Genomic DNA, 17,943 nt, shown 5'->3' on the forward strand with positions numbered 1-17,943 from the left:
AGCCATCACTACAACACTACACACACACACACACACACACACACACACACACACACACATCATCATCATCATCATCATTATCTTCATCATCATCGTCATCATCATCATCTTCATCGCTGCACTTCATGACCTGTGGTCTCGATCAACAGACGTGGCAGACTGCATGAGCGCTGCAGGAGCCTCACATAAACACAGAAGGGACGCTTGGGGCAGGAAGTATGTAATGAAGCGAATTCCTCATCCACTTTACGCTGAAGTCTCATGTCTTTGGGCTATAACTGCTAACTTTCCACAGACCTAGGCTATAACTGCTAACTTTCCACGGACCTGGGCTATAACTGCTAACTTTCCACAGACCTGGGCTATAACTGCTAACTTTCCACAGACCTGGGCTGTAACTGCTAACTTTCCACAGACCTGGGCTGTAACTGCTAACTTTCCACAGACCTGGACTATAACTGCTAACTTTCCACAGACCTGGGCTATAACTGCTAACTTTCCATAGACCTAGGCTATACCTGCTAACTTTCCACGGACCTAGGCTATACCTGCTAACTTTCCACGGACCTAGGCTATACCTGCTAACTTTCCACGGACCTAGGCTATACCTGCTAACTTTCCACAGACCTGGGCTATAACTGCTAACTTTCCACAGACCTGGGCTATAACTGCTAACTTTCCACAGACCTGGGCTATAACTGCTAACTTTTCACAGACCTAGGCTATACCTGCTAACTTTCCAGGGACCTAGGCTATAACTGCTAACTTTCCACAGACCTGGACTATGACTGCTAACTTTCCACGGACCTAGGCTATAACTGCTAACTTTCCACGGACCTAGGCTATAACTGCTAACTTTCCATAGACCTGGGCTATAAATGCTAACTTTCCACAGACCTGGGCTATAACTGCTAACTTTCCACGGACCTGGTCTATACGTGCTAACCTGTCCACAGACCTAGGCTATACCTGCTAACTTTCCACGGACCTAGGCTATACCTGCTAACTTTCCACGGACCTAGGCTATACCTGCTAACTTTCCACGGACCTAGGCTATAACTGCTAACTTTCCACAGACCTGGGCTATAACTGCTAACTTTCCACAGACCTGGGCTATAACTGCTAACTTTCCACAGACCTGGTCTATACGTGCTAACCTGTCCACAGACCAGGGCTATAAGAGTTAAGATTAGCTTTTTATGATGAGTCAAATTAGTCACATACATGGTATATACTGAAGAAAAAAAACATCCATGAAAACTTGAATACGATGCAGAGTGCATCTCCGAATAGCCTGCTGTACCACTACCCTAGCCAGCAGCAGCGGCCAGTACCACAGGTCGACCACCTCACACTCGACACAGAATATCTAGTTTGAAAACGTTTCTATATCAGTAATGATCAGGGTCTAGTAAAGGAATACCTAGTACCACTAGTACAATAGGGTCTAGTAAAGAAATATCTAGTACCCTAGTACAATAGGGTCTAGTTATGATAATCTAGTACCACTAGTACAATAGGTTCTAGTTATGATATATCTAGTACCACTAGTACAATATGATTTTAGTACAATATGACCTATATATTGAAACGCCCATAACCCTGATACAATGAGATCCAGGTATAAAACACCTGGTACCCTAGTACATCAGAATGTCAAACCCCGAGTACCCGAGCACTATAAAGTACCACTGGTACTGGTGAAAGACAGGAACAAGGCCTAGTATAAGTAGGCTTCATGAATCCAACATGATAACCAAGTGAGGCAGCGAGTACGTCCTCAACATGGTGTACATAGGGGGGACCTCCATCTGGTGGCGATGTCGAACTCCGACAGGCAGCTACAAAAGGCGGGATGGTGCAGCACGGGACTGTCCCTACCCGGTAATTGGCATGCATAGTGGAGGAGGAGGAGGAGGAGGAGGAGGAGGAGGAGGAGGAAGAGGAGGAGGAGAGGAGGAGGAGGAGGAGGAGAGGAGGAGGAGGAGGAGGAGGAGGAATAGGAGGAGGAAGAGGAGGAGGTTACAAAGAGGCCCTCTTTCCAGGAAGTCCCAACTCCCCCCCGCCAAGAGAGAGAGAGAGAGAGAGAGAGAGAGAGAGAGAGAGAGAGAGAGAGAGAGAGAGAGAGACTCTAGACTAGGAAACATTTATATTTTCCGCGTCCTTTATCATCCCTGTGTACACAGTCATCCCATACCTGGGATGGGCCATCATCCCAGGCCTGGCATGCACCCTCCTACACCGGGTTTCCCAAGGGAGGGTCAGGTATCGTGGAGCCAGGTGTGTGGGGTTGCGTGAGAGGTGAGGTGAGGTGCGGTGCGGGGTTCTGTAACGTATTTACATAAACCGGTTCCTCCTGGATCACCGTGGGGGTCGCTCACACGCCCTCCTCCACCCCACGGGATCCTGACGTAGGCGCAAGGCATCTAGACGAAGGGGCCTCAAGCTGGCTCATGATCAAAAGGGGCGGACCGTGTTCCCAAGCAGGATGCTGAGGGCGTCCACGGGAGGGCGCAAGGACCTCCCTGTAGCTGGGGACACACGACAACGGGAGGATGACACTCTCAGAACGGCCCGGTCTCAAGCGACCTCATCCGGAGTGTTCCCTGGTGAGGCCAGGGCCTGTGACGCAGGAGGAGCCGGCCCGGGTGAGGGAACATGGCATGGCTGGGTGATGGGCCTCAAGTGCTGTGTCCGTCCGTCACGCCACCAGTCCTTCCTGGGGGTGTCTCCATCATCCTCCCTCACAACCCTACACTGTCCACGGATCTCCACCACACCACAACCCTACACTGCCCACGGATCTCCACCACACCACAACCCTACACTGTCCACGGATCTCCACCACACCACAACCCTACACTGCCCACGGATCTCCACCACACCACAACCCTACACTGCCCACGGATCTCCACCACACCACAACCCTACACTGCCCACGGATCTCCACCACCACAACCCTACACTGACCACGGATCTCCACCACCACAACCCTGCACTCGCCCCCCCCCCCTCCAGTCCTCCACCACAACCAAAAACTACGCACAAGTCTCCACCACAACCATGCACTGTCCACAGGCATCCAATCTACCACAACTCTCCACTGCCCACGGAGCTTCACCACAATCCTACACTGCCCACAGGATTTCACCACAATCTTGCACAACCCACAGGCCTTCACTATAACCCTACAGTGCCCACGGACCCTCACCACAATCCTACACTACCCACGGACCCTCACCACAATCCTACACTACCCATGGACCCTCACCACAATCCTACGTTGTCCACGGGCCTCGACTACAACCCCACACTGTCCAAGGGCCTCCACCACAACCCTGCACTTCCCGCAGGTCCCCACCAAAACCCTGAACTTCTCACGGGCCTCCACCACAACCATGAGGTGCCCACAGATGAAAGTCAGCAGGGATATATCATCAGGCTCCCAGGCTAACACTCAGCAGGGGTAGGGCTGGTTCCTAAGCTGACGGAGGGTTAACAATTGTCACTGCACCAAATACGTAGCTACAGTGATGGCAGCAGTTTCTGCACAATGTGCCCAGCTAGAATGTTGACATCTGTCACTGCACCAAATAAGTAGTGATGGCTGGCAGTTCTCGCACAATGTGCCCGGCAAGAATGTTGACATTTGTCACTGCACCAAATAAGTAGCTACACTGACGGCAGCTGGCACTGCCCTACGTGCTGAGCTACAGTGATAGCAGCTTTTGCTGTATCAGTTCTTAAATGCGAAAAAAGCCATAATCCTAAATTGATCGTTTTTAAGCACTTGACATGTCCACTGCTGTAAATGTATTGGTGTGTAATATTCTTGGAGGAATGTAGATTAAACAGCAAATACGTTATGTACCTTAACGAAGCGCCAACGTGTACACAGATCTCTTTTGTTATAGCTCTAACAAACTCCGTTTTCTCTGATGCTATCATTTTCTTCTACGTTATGGCAACGGGGGTCTCTCCTAGCTTGTCTTATCCAGTGGATGTAATGACATATTTTCACGCTTTCATTTCTGTGATTAAGTCTGAAGAGATATCGCCAGGGTATGAGCTAATTCCTCGGTCCAAGGCTTAAGCTAGGGCACCAAACAGAGGTAGTCAGGCAAAGCAATCCAACAAGGGTAGTTAAGCATGGTAATCCAACAAGGGTAGTTAAGTAGGGTGATCCCAGTATCTATAACTCTTATGTTGATGACTGGAAATTGTATTTCATTCATCTCTGTGTGTGTGTGTGTGTGTGTGTGTGTGTGTGTCCTTCCTCAGTAAGAACTCAGCCATCTGTCATTCCAAAGCATTATTTCAGGGTTACGTAAGAAAGAAATGGCCAGATTTAAAGAAAGAATGAATATTTTATATTGAACTACGAAAGAATAAAATCATTTAATAAACTGTAATGCTGCACTCTGTACCCAAATAACGAATGCACCCCCACACAACAGGGCCTCTCTTAATTCCTGGACATCTTTCGGTAACTTTTACATATTTCATCTCCAAACTTGCCCCAAATTCTCCTGTCGACAAACCTGTTACTGCAAAATTAAGTAGAAGATGAACCTTGTGCTCCGCCAGCCTTATCATGACACACACACACACACACACACACACACACACACACACACTGTTGCCAACTCAAGACAAAATCCCTCGCATTTCCAAGCTATCTTTTATGGCGCGTTTAAACATTAATTTTTCTAAGGTAATGATACAGACATTATCTATGATGTGTAGTGATATGATAACAACACTGTACTATCTTTAGTTGATGTAAATAATGACAGTATGGCTTCATTATCTATCGATGAATTTTAATTCTGTCTGGTGAATATTTCCTTAAAGAAGCCATGTTTACGTTTTTGTACTGTTCCAAACTTTTCTTTGTCTTTCGTTTTACTGAATTCGAAAATAAGTTCGTATATACTTAGAAGTGTTTTTCAACCAAGGGTTGAGCCTTTCCTTAATAATCTCCAATGTGTGTGATCGAATTTCACAATAGCGTACAATAATTACTTTACGTTTTCTGAAATTTTACGAGACTATAGAATATGCTATAGAGCAAATATCAACCATCAGTTATGGATCAATATTAGAATTATTACTTTTTTACGAGGATTCTTATGAATTTTTTTTTTCTATTTTTACATTACGTCATAGATTTAATTTAGAGAAAGTCGCTTGACAATTGGATATGGTTGTTGAAACCTTACCCAGCCGGACTAACGGTCGTTTAGTGTGGGGGTGAGGCCACCGGCTGCCGGTCGTGTAGTGTGGGGGTGAGGCCACCGGGTGCCGGTCGTGTAGTGTGGGGGTGAGGCCACCGGGTGCCGGTCGTGTAGTGTGGGGTGAGGCCACCGGGTGCCGGTCGTGTAGTGTGGGGGTGAGGCCACCGGGTGCCGGTCGTGTAGTGTGGGGTGAGGCCACCGGGTGCCGGTCGTCTTGTGTCAAGCTTATTAACACTTAAGAGTAACTTAGCACGGCTTAGTGTGTCTCACGTGAGCCCAACAGACATCATGTGCTCTTCCCGGCTGTAACATTATGGCCAAACAGCACTGGACATATTATCTATAATCAACTGTAACATTATGACCAAACAGCACTGGACATATTGTCTATAATCAACTGTAACATTATGACCAGACAACACTGGACATATTGTCTATAATCAACTGTAACATTATGACCAAACAACACCGGACATATCTATAATCAACTGTAACATTATGACCAAACAACACTGGACATATTATCTATAATCAACTGTAACATTATGACTAAACAACACTGGACATATTATCTATAATCAACTGTAACATTATGACCAAACAACACTGGACATATTATCTATAATCAACTGTAACATTATGACTAAACAACACTGGACATATTATCTATAATCAACTGTAACATTATGACCAAACAACACTGGACATATTATCTATAATCAACTGTAACATTATGACCAAACGACACTGGACATATTATCTATAATCAGTTGAGACATTATGACCAAACCACACTGGACATATTATCTATAATCAGTTGAGACATTATGACCAAACCACACTGGACATATTATCTATAATCAGTTGAGACATTATGACCAAACAACACTGGACATATTATCTATAATCAGTTGAGACATTATGACCAAACAACACTGGACATATTATCTATAATCAGTTGAGACATTATGGCCAAACAGACTGGACATTATAGATGATAATTTATAGATTATCGATATTGATCTATAATCATCTGAGACACTATGGCCACACAAGTTGATCAATTGTAATCATGTCGCTTATCTTCCGTTGGCCGGCAGGTGGAGGGTCGAGAATGCCATCAGTCACTTGATTAATGATTAATGATTAATCACTTGACACATCCACCTGGCGATACCTGTCACTCCACATGTATACCACATACCTGTCACTCCACATGTATACCACATACCTGGTCACTCCACATGTATACCATATACCTGTCACTCCACATGTATACCATATACCTGTCACTCCACATGTATACCACATACCTGTCACTCCACATGTATACCACATACCTGTCACTCCACATGTATACCATATACCTGTCACTCCACATGTATACCATATACCTGTCACTCCACATGTATACCATATACCTGTCACTCCACATGTATACCACATACCTGTCACTCCACATGTATACCATATACCTGGTCACTCCACATGTATGCCATATACCTGTCACTCCACATGTATACCATATACCTGGTCACTCCACATGTATACCATATACCTGTCACTCCACATGTATACCATATACCTGTTACTCCACATGTATACCACATACCTGTCACTCCACATGTATACCATATACCTGTTACTCCACATGTATACCATATACCTGTCACTCCACATGTATACCACATACCTGTCACTCCACATGTATACCATATACCTGTCACTCCACATGTATACCACATACCTGTCACTCCACATGTATACCACATACCTGTCACTCCACATGTATACCATATACCTGTCACTCCACATGTATACCATATACCTGTCACTCCACATGTATACCACATACCTGTCACTCCACATGTATACCATATACCTGTCACTCCACATTGATACCAAATACCTGTCACTCCATCATGTATACCATATACCCTGTCACTCCCACATGTTTACCACATACCTGTCACTCCACATGTATACCACATACTGTCACTCCACATGTTATACCCATATACCTGTCACTCCACATGTATACCACGACTACCTGTCACTCCACATGTAATACCACATACCTGTCACTCCACATGTATACCATATACCTGTCACTCCATATGTATACCATATACCTGTTACTCCACATGTATACCAAATACCTGTTACTCCACATGTATACCATATACCTGTCACTCACTGTAATACCAATACCTGTCACTCCACATGTATACCACATACCTGTCACTCCACATGTATACCATATACCTGTTACTCCACATGTATACCAAATACCTGTCACTCCCACATGTATACCATATACCTGTCACTCCACAGTGTATAACCATATACCTGTCACTCCACATGTATACCATATACCTGTTACTCCACATGTATACCATATACCTGTCACTCCACATGTAACCAAAAACCTGTCACTCCACATGTATAACCATATACCTGTACTCCACATGTATACCATATACCTGTCACTCCACATGTATACCATATACCTGTCACTCCACATGTATACCACATACCTGTCACTCCACATGTATACCACATACCTGTCACTCCATATGTATACCATATACCTGTCACTCCACATGTATACCATATACCTGGTCACTCCACATGTATACCATATACCTGTCACTCCACATGTATACCATATACTTGTCACTCCACATGTATACCATATACCTGTCACTCCACATGTATACCATATACCTGTCACTCCACATGTATACCATATACCTGTCACTCCACATGTATACCATATACCTGGTCACTCCACATGTATACCATATACCTGTCACTCCACATGTATACCATATACTTGTCACTCCACATGTATACCATATACCTGTCACTCCACATGTATACCATATACCTGTCACTCCACATGTATACCATATACTTGTCACTCCACATGTTTACTGTACACCTGTCACTCCACATGTATACCACATACCTGTCACTCCACATGTATACCACATACCTGTCACTCCACATGTATACCATATACCTGTCACTCCACATGTATACCATATACCTGTCACTCCACATGTATACCATATACCTGTCACTCCACATGTATACCACATACCTGTCACTCCACATGTATACCACATACCTGTCACTCCATATGTATACCATATACCTGTCACTCCACATGTATACCATATACCTGGTCACTCCACATGTATACCATATACCTGTCACTCCACATGTATACCACATACCTGTCACTCCACATGTATACCACATACCTGTCACTCCATATGTATACCATATACCTGTCACTCCACATGTATACCATATACCTGTCACTCCACATGTATACCATGTACCTGCTACTCCACATGTATACCACATACCTGTCACTCCACATGTATACCACATACCTGTCACTCCACATGTATACCATATACCTGTCACTCCACATGTATACCATATACCTGTCACTCCACATGTATACCATATACCTGTTACTCCACATGTATACCACATACCTGTCACTCCACATGTATACCATATACCTGGTCACTCCACATGTATACCACATACCTGTCACTCCACATGTATACCACATACCTGTCACTCCACATGTATACCACATACCTGTCACTCCATATGTATACCATATACCTGGTCACTCCACATCAGTGCTTGATTCAAACATGCATATCTCATCATACAACAGTAACTTAGCCACTCTCTACAACCCCACACACAACACCCAGCCAGTACCTCTATAACCCCACACACAACACCCAGCCAGTACCTCTATAACCCCACACTCAACACCCAGCCAGTACCTCTATAACCCCACACACAACACCCAGCCAGTACCTCTATAACCCCACATACAACACCCAGCCAGTACCTCTATAACCCCACACACAACACCCAGCCAGTCCCTCGGTAACCCCACACTCAACACCCAGCCAGTACCTCTATAACCCCACACACAACACCCAGCCAGTACCTCTATAACCCCACACACAACACCCAGCCAGTACCTCGGTAACCCCACATACAACACCCAGCCAGTACCTCTACAACCCCACACACAACACCCACGCCCTCCGCCTGTCATCACCACCCAGACCCAATACGTCTCTGGTACGTGGCCTTACATGTGTCTCTCTCCTCCTGCAGGTGTTAGCAGCTGTGTCTGTCTCCATGGGTTCTATGGCCGTCGGGTTCAGCGCTGCCTACACGTCCCCCGCCCTGGCGTCGCTGGACAGTCAGAACTCCACCATGAACGTCACCGAGGAGGAGAAGTCTTGGATTGGCTCGCTCATGCCCCTGAGCGCCCTCACAGGAAGCATCATTGGTGGTTACCTGATCGACGCCCTGGGTAGGAAGATGATGATCCTCGTCTGTGGTCCACCATTCATCATGGGTGAGTCCCTCCTGCAGGAGACACCGTCTGTGTGTGATCACTTGATTCGTGTGTTGGGCACTCGGGCTGTCTCGTCTCATGCCCTTGGTGTCTATACCATGTCCTGTGTGTAAGGCTTGGGAGAGCAGATGACACACCAATGTTTAGCTTCACTTTTAATGATAGTATTATATTAATTTCTTTTTCTATTGTGATTTAAAGATGTTAGATTTATGTTAGAATATGAGGCTGATGATGAAGCCATTCATGGCATTCTCATATTAAGAGACCAGGAAATATATATATATATATATATATATATATATATATATATATATATATATATATATATATATATATATATATGTGTGTGTGTGTGTGTGTGTGTGTGTGTGTGTGTGTGTGTGTGTGTGTGTGTGTGTGTGTAACGTTAAATGTACACATGAACCCAGACTTGCACCTCAGAACCACAATCCCTCCTGACCCACAATATGGCCTTAACTAATACCAAAATTTATGATGTCTGGGACGCCATTTCCCTCGTCCACATCTTGTCAGCATCTTCCACCCTTGTGAGAACAAGGACCCAATCCACAAACCTCCCATTCCACACGTCTTCCGCTCCACACACCCAACCATTACCTCTGTAGCTGTATTGCACCTCCGCCAGACCACAGCGCAACCCCCCACACAAACCTCCCACAGCCTCTCCCCTCCCCTGACACAAACCTCCCACAGCGCCTCCCCCTGACACAAACCTCCCACAGCCTCTCCCCTCCTCTGACACAAACCTCCCACAGCCTCTCCCCCTGACACAAACCTCCCACAGCCTCTCCCCCTGACACAAACCTTCCACAGCCTCTCCCCCTGACACAAACCTCCCACAGCCTCTCCCCCTGACACAAACCTCCTCCCACAGCCTCTCCCCCCCTGACACAAACCTCCCACAGCCTCTCCCCCTGACACAAACCTCCCACAGCCTCTCCCCCTGACACAAACCTCCCACAGCCTCTCCCCCTGACACAAACCTCCCACAGCCTCTCCCCCTGACACAAACCTCCCACAGCCTCTCCCCCTGACACAAACCTCCCACAGCCTCTCCCCCTGACAAACCTCCCACAGCCTCTCCCCCCTGACACAAACCTCCCACAGCCTCTCCCCCCTGACACAAACCTCCCACAGCCTCTCCCCCTGACACAAACCTCCCCCTTGGTAGAAGCTACGACTCTAACGACTCATCTTTCCTCCTCCTCTCCTCCTCCAACAGCCTGGATTTTGATAGGGTCGTCTGTGAACGTGATGATGATCTACGCTGGTCGTGTGATCGGCGGGCTGTGCGTGGGGCTGCTGACTCTCTCCCTGCCGGTCTACCTGGGCGAGACGATCCAGCCAGAGATCAGAGGGATTCTAGGGCTGCTCCCAACCACCTTCGGCAATGCTGGTCAGCAGATAATAATTATTATCATCCCGTTCACTTTGTGTTATAAGAATCGTGTTTGTGTGTTGTTACTGGTAAGTTGATTTACGTATCTTCAGTGACGATCAAACAAAATGATTTAAGGTAATGCGTCTCTCGCTCTGTACCTGGGGCACTGGCCCACCCTGTCCACACGGCAGCTCCAGCAAGCAGAGTTCACCCATAGCCTTCCACAAGCCTCCCCTGACTCGTCTGGCTTACATAATTACTTTCATGTTCCGTCTCAACACTTCGGAGGAGAGTATGATATGTCTACCCCTCGATGAACCTGGAGAAGCAGTTGTGTATGGAAAAAAAAAGAATTTTATATATATATATATATATATATATATATATATATATATATATATATATATATATATATATATATATATATATATTGGAAAGGATCACAAGTTTGCGCGTGATCAACATATTCCTATGAGTCCTTGATGATGTGATTATTACACGAAAGTGCACTTGGGAACTTATCGTGTTTCATTTTCCCCGTGGACTCATAGGTATATATATATATATATATATATATATATATATATATATATATATATATATATATATATATATATATATATACATTACAAATAACTTTAAGAATGTACATTAAGTATAGTATAACAATCTCTGATCAGACTACACCCTATTATGTAAATTTCTATGATGCTCGTTAACTCTTCAAATCTTTCTCTTAGGTCGACGGTACAGTAACACTGCAGTCTAGCGGTACAGTAACACTACAGTCTAGCGGTACAGTAACACTACAGTCTAGCGGTACAGTAACACTACAGTCTAGCGGTACAGTAACACTACAGTCTAGCGGTACAGTAACACTGCAGTCTAGCGGTACAGTAACACTACAGTCTAGCGGTACAGTAACACTACAGTCTAGCGGTACAGTAACACTACAGTCTAGCGGTACAGTAACACTACAGTCTAGCGGTACAGTAACACTACAGTCTAGCGGTACAGTAACACTACAGTTTAGCGGTACAGTAACACTACAGTCTAGCGGTACAGTAACACTACAGTCTAGCGGTACAGTAACACTACAGTCTAGCGGTACAGTAACACTACAGTCTAGCGGTACAGTAACACTACAGTCTAGCGGTACAGTAACACTACAGTCTAGCGGTACAGTACCCTCACCCTAGACCTCACATACTGTACTGAATGGAGTTGACTCCACGTATTCAGACACCAAAGCCATGAAAGACGCGCACAATCCTAGCCTACGCAAAAATCCTAGCCTACGCAAAAATCCTAACCTACGCAAAAATCCTAGCCTACGCACAATCCTAGCCTACGCACAATCCTAGCCTACGCAAAAATCTTAGCCTACGCACAATCCTAGCCTACGCAAAAATCCTAGCCTACGCAAAAATCCTAGCCTACGCACAATCCTAGCAACACAAAAATCCTAGCATACGCACAATCCTAGCCTACGCAAAAATTCTAGCCTACGCACAATCCTAGCGACGCAAAATTCGAGCATAATGATATCATCAGCAAATGTCAAATTGATATATTTGAGGGTAAACAATGACTCCATGAAGGGGGTCATAAATATTGAGGGGAAACTGTTGAAAATCTACATCCAAGCGTCGGAAATGTCCCTGGTACAACGCGTTTCTCTACACCACAACGGATGACGCACATCTCAGCTTGCCTTTGGTAATATTGGATGACTATGGCTGACGGAGGAGCTACTGTCCACACTCCACCTGTCTTAGGGAACCGTGAAGACTGGAGTGAAAGCCACTTGGAACTGGATATAGCAAGAGTGTGAGCGGGAGGAGATCCGAATTCGTTGTAACCCATTGACACGCTGGGATATTACAGTTTCAACAGCATAATTTCACATCCTGTAATTAATGTTTTAAGTGTGCATGAAAATGTAGCTTTTACAATTATGGTCTACATAATTTTCATCTATTTGAATATATATATATATATATATATATATATATATATATATATATATATATATATATATATATATATATATATGTATATCTTTCTTTTCTTTTAAACTATTTGCCATTTCCCGCGTTAGCGAGGTAGCGTTAAGAACAGAGGACTGGGCCTTTTTAGGAATATCCTCACCTGGCCCCCTCTGTTCCTTCTTTTGGAAAATTAAAAAAAAAAAAAAAATGAGAGGGGAGGATTTCCATCCCCCCGCTCCCTCCCCTTTTAGTCGCCTTCTACGACACGCAGGGAATACGTGGAAAGTATTCTTAATCCCCTATCCCCAGGGATATATATATATATATATATATATATATATATATATATATATATATATATTATCCCTGGGGATAAGGGAAAATATATATATATATATATATATATATATATATATATATATATATATATATATATATATATATATATATATATATATATATATTTTTTTTTTTTTATTATACTTTGTCGCTGTCTCCCGCGTTTGCGAGGTAGCGCAAGGAAACAGACGAAAGAAATGGCCCAACCCCCCCCCATACACATGTATATACATACGTCCACACACGCAAATATACATACCTACACAGCTTTCCATAGCTTACCCCAGACGCTTCACATGCCTTGATTCAATCCACTGACAGCACGTCAACCCCGGTATACCACATCGCTCCAATTCACTCTATTCCTTGCCCTCCTTTCACCCTCCTGCATGTTCAGGCCCCGATCACACAAAATCTTTTTCACTCCATCTTTCCACCTCCAATTTGGTTTCCCTCTTCTCCTTGTTCCCTCCACCTCCGACACATATATCCTCTTGGTCAATCTTTCCTCACTCATCCTCTCCATGTGCCCAAACCACTTCAAAACACCCTCTTCTGCTCTCTCAACCACGCTCTTTTTACTTCCACACATCTCTCTTACCCTTACGTTACTCACTCGATCAAACCACCTCACACCACACATTGTCCTCAAACATCTCATTTCCAGCACATCCATCCTCCTGCGCACAACTCTATCCATAGCCCACGCCTCGCAACCATACAACATTGTTGGAACCACTATTCCTTCAAACATACCCATTTTTGCTTTCCGAGATAATGTTCTCGACTTCCACACATTCTTCAAGGCCCCCAGAATTTTCGCCCCCTCCCCCACCCTATGATCCACTTCCGCTTCCATGGTTCCATCCGCTGCCAGATCCACTCCCAGATATCTATCTATCTATCTATCTATCTATATATATATATATATATATATATATATATATATATATATATATATATATATATATATATATATATCCCTGGGGATAGGGGAGAAAGAATACTTCCCACGTATTCCCTGTGTGTCGTAGAAGGCGACTAAAAGGGGAGGGAGCGGGGGGCTGGAAATCCTCCCCTCTCGTTTTTTTTTTTTTAATTTTCCAAAAGAGGAACAGAGAAGGGGCCAGGTGAGGATATTCCCTCAGAGGCCCAGTCCTCTGTCCTTAACGCTACCTTGCTAACGCGGGAATCGGCGAATAGTTTGAAAGAAGAAAGAATATATATATATATATATATATATATATATATATATATATATATATATATATATATATATATATATATATTGCTGTTTGCCGGGACGTTTCCAAAGGATCCTACGACCCTTGGCACAGTGCGCACTACGTCCAGCAGCAGGAATATGTAGACTCCTTTGTAGTGAGAGGTTATTTGATGACAATCACTGATATTCTCTCAATGATACAGCCTCGCTCATGGTCAATTATCTCCCTCCCTCGCGGTGTAACCTCATGCAGGCATAGCCCGGTAACACCGCCTGTACAAATTCAAACATGCATCCATTAAACAGCGAGTCGCAAATCAAAAAATTACTAAAAACAACATATTTTTCCCCCTCTCTCTAGATATAACGTAATCCATGATCTCAGCCACAGGACAGGTTTATATAAAGGTTTATCCATGTATTATGACGATTAACTCCTAATTATTCTAATGAGTCAGTTGTAGATGTCTTTACTCGTGTGTTAACAGCTCCATGTCTTCAGATCTGGGGCAACACAAGTTATTAATGTGTGACGTCTTGTTACAGGCATCCTGGTGTGTTATCTGGTGGGGACCTATGCCAACTGGTGGGTACTGGCGTACGTCGGGGCGCTGGTGCCCCTCATCTTCAGCACTATGATGTGTTTCGTGCCCGAGACCCCACGATGGTACATCTCCAAAGGTAAAGGACTCCAGTATCCAAGCTACTGTCTCATGGTAGGGTAGCTGGGCAGTGACAGACTTCGTGGTTACTGTCTCATGGTAGGGTAGCTGGGCAGTGACAGGTGGCTACTGTCTCATGGTAGGGTAGCTGGGCAGTGACAGGCTTCGTGGTTACTGTCTCATGGTAGGGTAGGTGGGCAGTGACAGGTAGCTACTGTCTCATGGTAGGGTAGCTGGGCAGTGATAGGTGGCTACTGTCTCATGGTAGGGTAGCTGGGCAGTGACAGGTGGCTACTGTTTCATGGTAGGGTAGCTGGGCAGTGACAGGTGGCTACTGTCTCATGGTAGGGTAGCTGGGCAGTGACAGGTGGCTACTGTCTCAGGGTAGGGTAGCTGGGCAGTGATAGGCTTCGTGGCTACTGTCCCATGGTAGGGTAGCTGGGCAGTGACAGGTGGCTACTGTCTCATGGTAGGGTAGCTGGGCAGTGACAGGCTTCGTGGCTACTGTCTCATGGTAGGGTAGCTGGGCAGTGACAGGTGGCTACTGTCTCATGGTAGGGTAGCTGGGCAGTGATAGGCTTCGTGGCTACTGTCCCATGGTAGGGTAGCTGGGCAGTGACAGGCTTCGTGGCTACTGTCCCATGGTAGGGTAGCTGGGCAGTGACAGGCTTTGTGGCTACTGTCTCATGGTAGGGTAGCTGGGCAGTGACAGGCTTCGTGCTACTGTCTCATGGTAGGGTAGCTGGGCAGTGACAGGCTTCGTGGCTACTGTCTCATGGTAGGGTAGCTGGGCAGTGACAGGCTTCGTGGCTACTGTCTCATGGTAGGGTAGCTGGGCAGTGACAGGCTTCGTGGCTACTGTCTCAGGGTAGGGTAGCTGGGCAGTGACAGGCTTCGTGTGAGACAGGAGGGTTAATGGTACTGTCCTGCTGGTGGTGACGCAGGAGGAAAGTGACTTGTTTCTGTTGGCTTTGCTGGATGAACAGGCACCAGGTTCTCCTGTGGGTGGTGTGAGCTTCTGTTGTTAACGGACACAAGGATGTTAGATGTGTCTCCTGAGAGTTAGATGGTGAGGGATGAACATTTACGTATTCAAAACACTGAAGCATTCAGTCATGAAAACAGATATACGTCATTATCTTTTATGGTGGACATAAAGTTGATCTGGCCATTTGAAACATGAAGTTTTTTTGGTCAAGATAATGGTTAAAGTCAGTTCAAGCACGAAGGAGGTTTCCATTTAATAAGGTAATAGATTATGGTTGTAGATCACAACTGACGTATGAGGAATGTGTATTGAGTTATGACCTTGGACAGTGACATTTCACGACACGCAGTGTAGGGTAGTGGCAGGCAGTGAGAGGAAACATATTATATCCTACATCTCTCACATATACTGGACGCATGGAATACATAATAACATTGGTTCACCTCTGGGAGCTGAGGATTCGAATCCCGGTCCCAGCGTACCGGCTTGCCATGCGGTAGCACCAGGGTTCGAGCCCTCTTTATCATATTATCACACCATTATTATCATATCACATATCATATCGTATTTTCATTAAAAAAACAAACGCGTTTACTCCCAGGCCATACCACAAAAAACGACAGTTATCAGATAATAGATCACAAAATCAATGTTGTTGTTATTGTTGGATCACACACTATGATCCCGGAAGTGGTGTATACGTGTGAGAGACAGTGTGGTATGAGTCAAGGACCTGGAAAAATTTAGGATATCTGGAAGGATGTGTGAGGTTACCATGGATAGCCAACGTCTCTTGCCATGGACCACTGCAAATGGTGGTAGCATGGACGAGTTACACTTAAGTAGGGAGGAAAAGGAAGGGAGTTGACATTTGTTTTGAACAGGAAGGGAGGAAGGGAGAGGCCATTGTAAATCCAGTTTGCATAATGAAGAACTTGAAATTCTGGGTTGATTCAGGTACTCGGAAATGAAACTTAGCAAGGATGGAGGTAGGGCAAGTGAGTTTGAAAGCAATGTCATGTAACAGACTGTAATTGGGGATGTAATGAATATATATATATATATATATATATATATATATATATATATATATATATATATATATATATATATATATATATATATATATGATGTTGAAGGAGTGACTATGGAATGAAGCGTAATGGAAGCATTTTGTGTAAGGTAGTGGTATGAATGGAGACTTTTAAGTTCAATAGGTGAATCAGTGTAAAGTGATAAAGTAAGAAGGTGAGAAAGTAATAAGTACTTTATAAGTGTGCAAGTCCATATTGCACTTGAAAATACTGGGTTTGGCCAGGTGTGTGTGTGTGTGTGTGTGTGTGTGTGTGTGTGTGTGTGTGTGTGTGTGTGTGTGTGTGTGATGCTTCACATACTGTGTGTACCTGGTCCATGCCACTGATCTGGCAATGGAGTAATGATGATAAACAGAACAGAAAGAAGAGTTTGAAGATGATTCAGCTCTATATATAAAGCGAGTGAGTTTTGTATTACTTCAGTAATGAGTAGGTGATGTATTTCTAGTGGTAACGGAGTCATAATGGTATATTTCTAGTGGTAACGGAGTCATAATGGTGTATTTCTAGTGGTAACGGAGTCATAATGGTGTATTTCTAGTGGTAACGGAGTCATAATGGTGTATTTCTAGTGGTAACTGACTGATTACGGTG

General features: G+C 44.7%; 1 protein-coding gene across 1 annotated transcript in view; it reads left to right on the plus strand.

The window, feature by feature from the left end:
- Positions 1-17,943, plus strand: part of LOC139746899 (facilitated trehalose transporter Tret1-like) — a 95,984-nt gene that overhangs the window by 58,521 nt on the left and 19,520 nt on the right. The window contains exons 2-4 of the mRNA XM_071658575.1: positions 9,399-9,645; positions 10,892-11,065; positions 15,152-15,286. Coding sequence (XP_071514676.1) covers positions 9,399-9,645; positions 10,892-11,065; positions 15,152-15,286 — 556 coding nt within the window. The remainder of the gene's footprint in view (positions 1-9,398; positions 9,646-10,891; positions 11,066-15,151; positions 15,287-17,943) is intronic.

Source organism: Panulirus ornatus, chromosome 66 (assembly GCF_036320965.1).
Source record: "Panulirus ornatus isolate Po-2019 chromosome 66, ASM3632096v1, whole genome shotgun sequence".
Classification (NCBI taxonomy): Eukaryota; Metazoa; Arthropoda; class Malacostraca; order Decapoda; family Palinuridae; genus Panulirus; species Panulirus ornatus.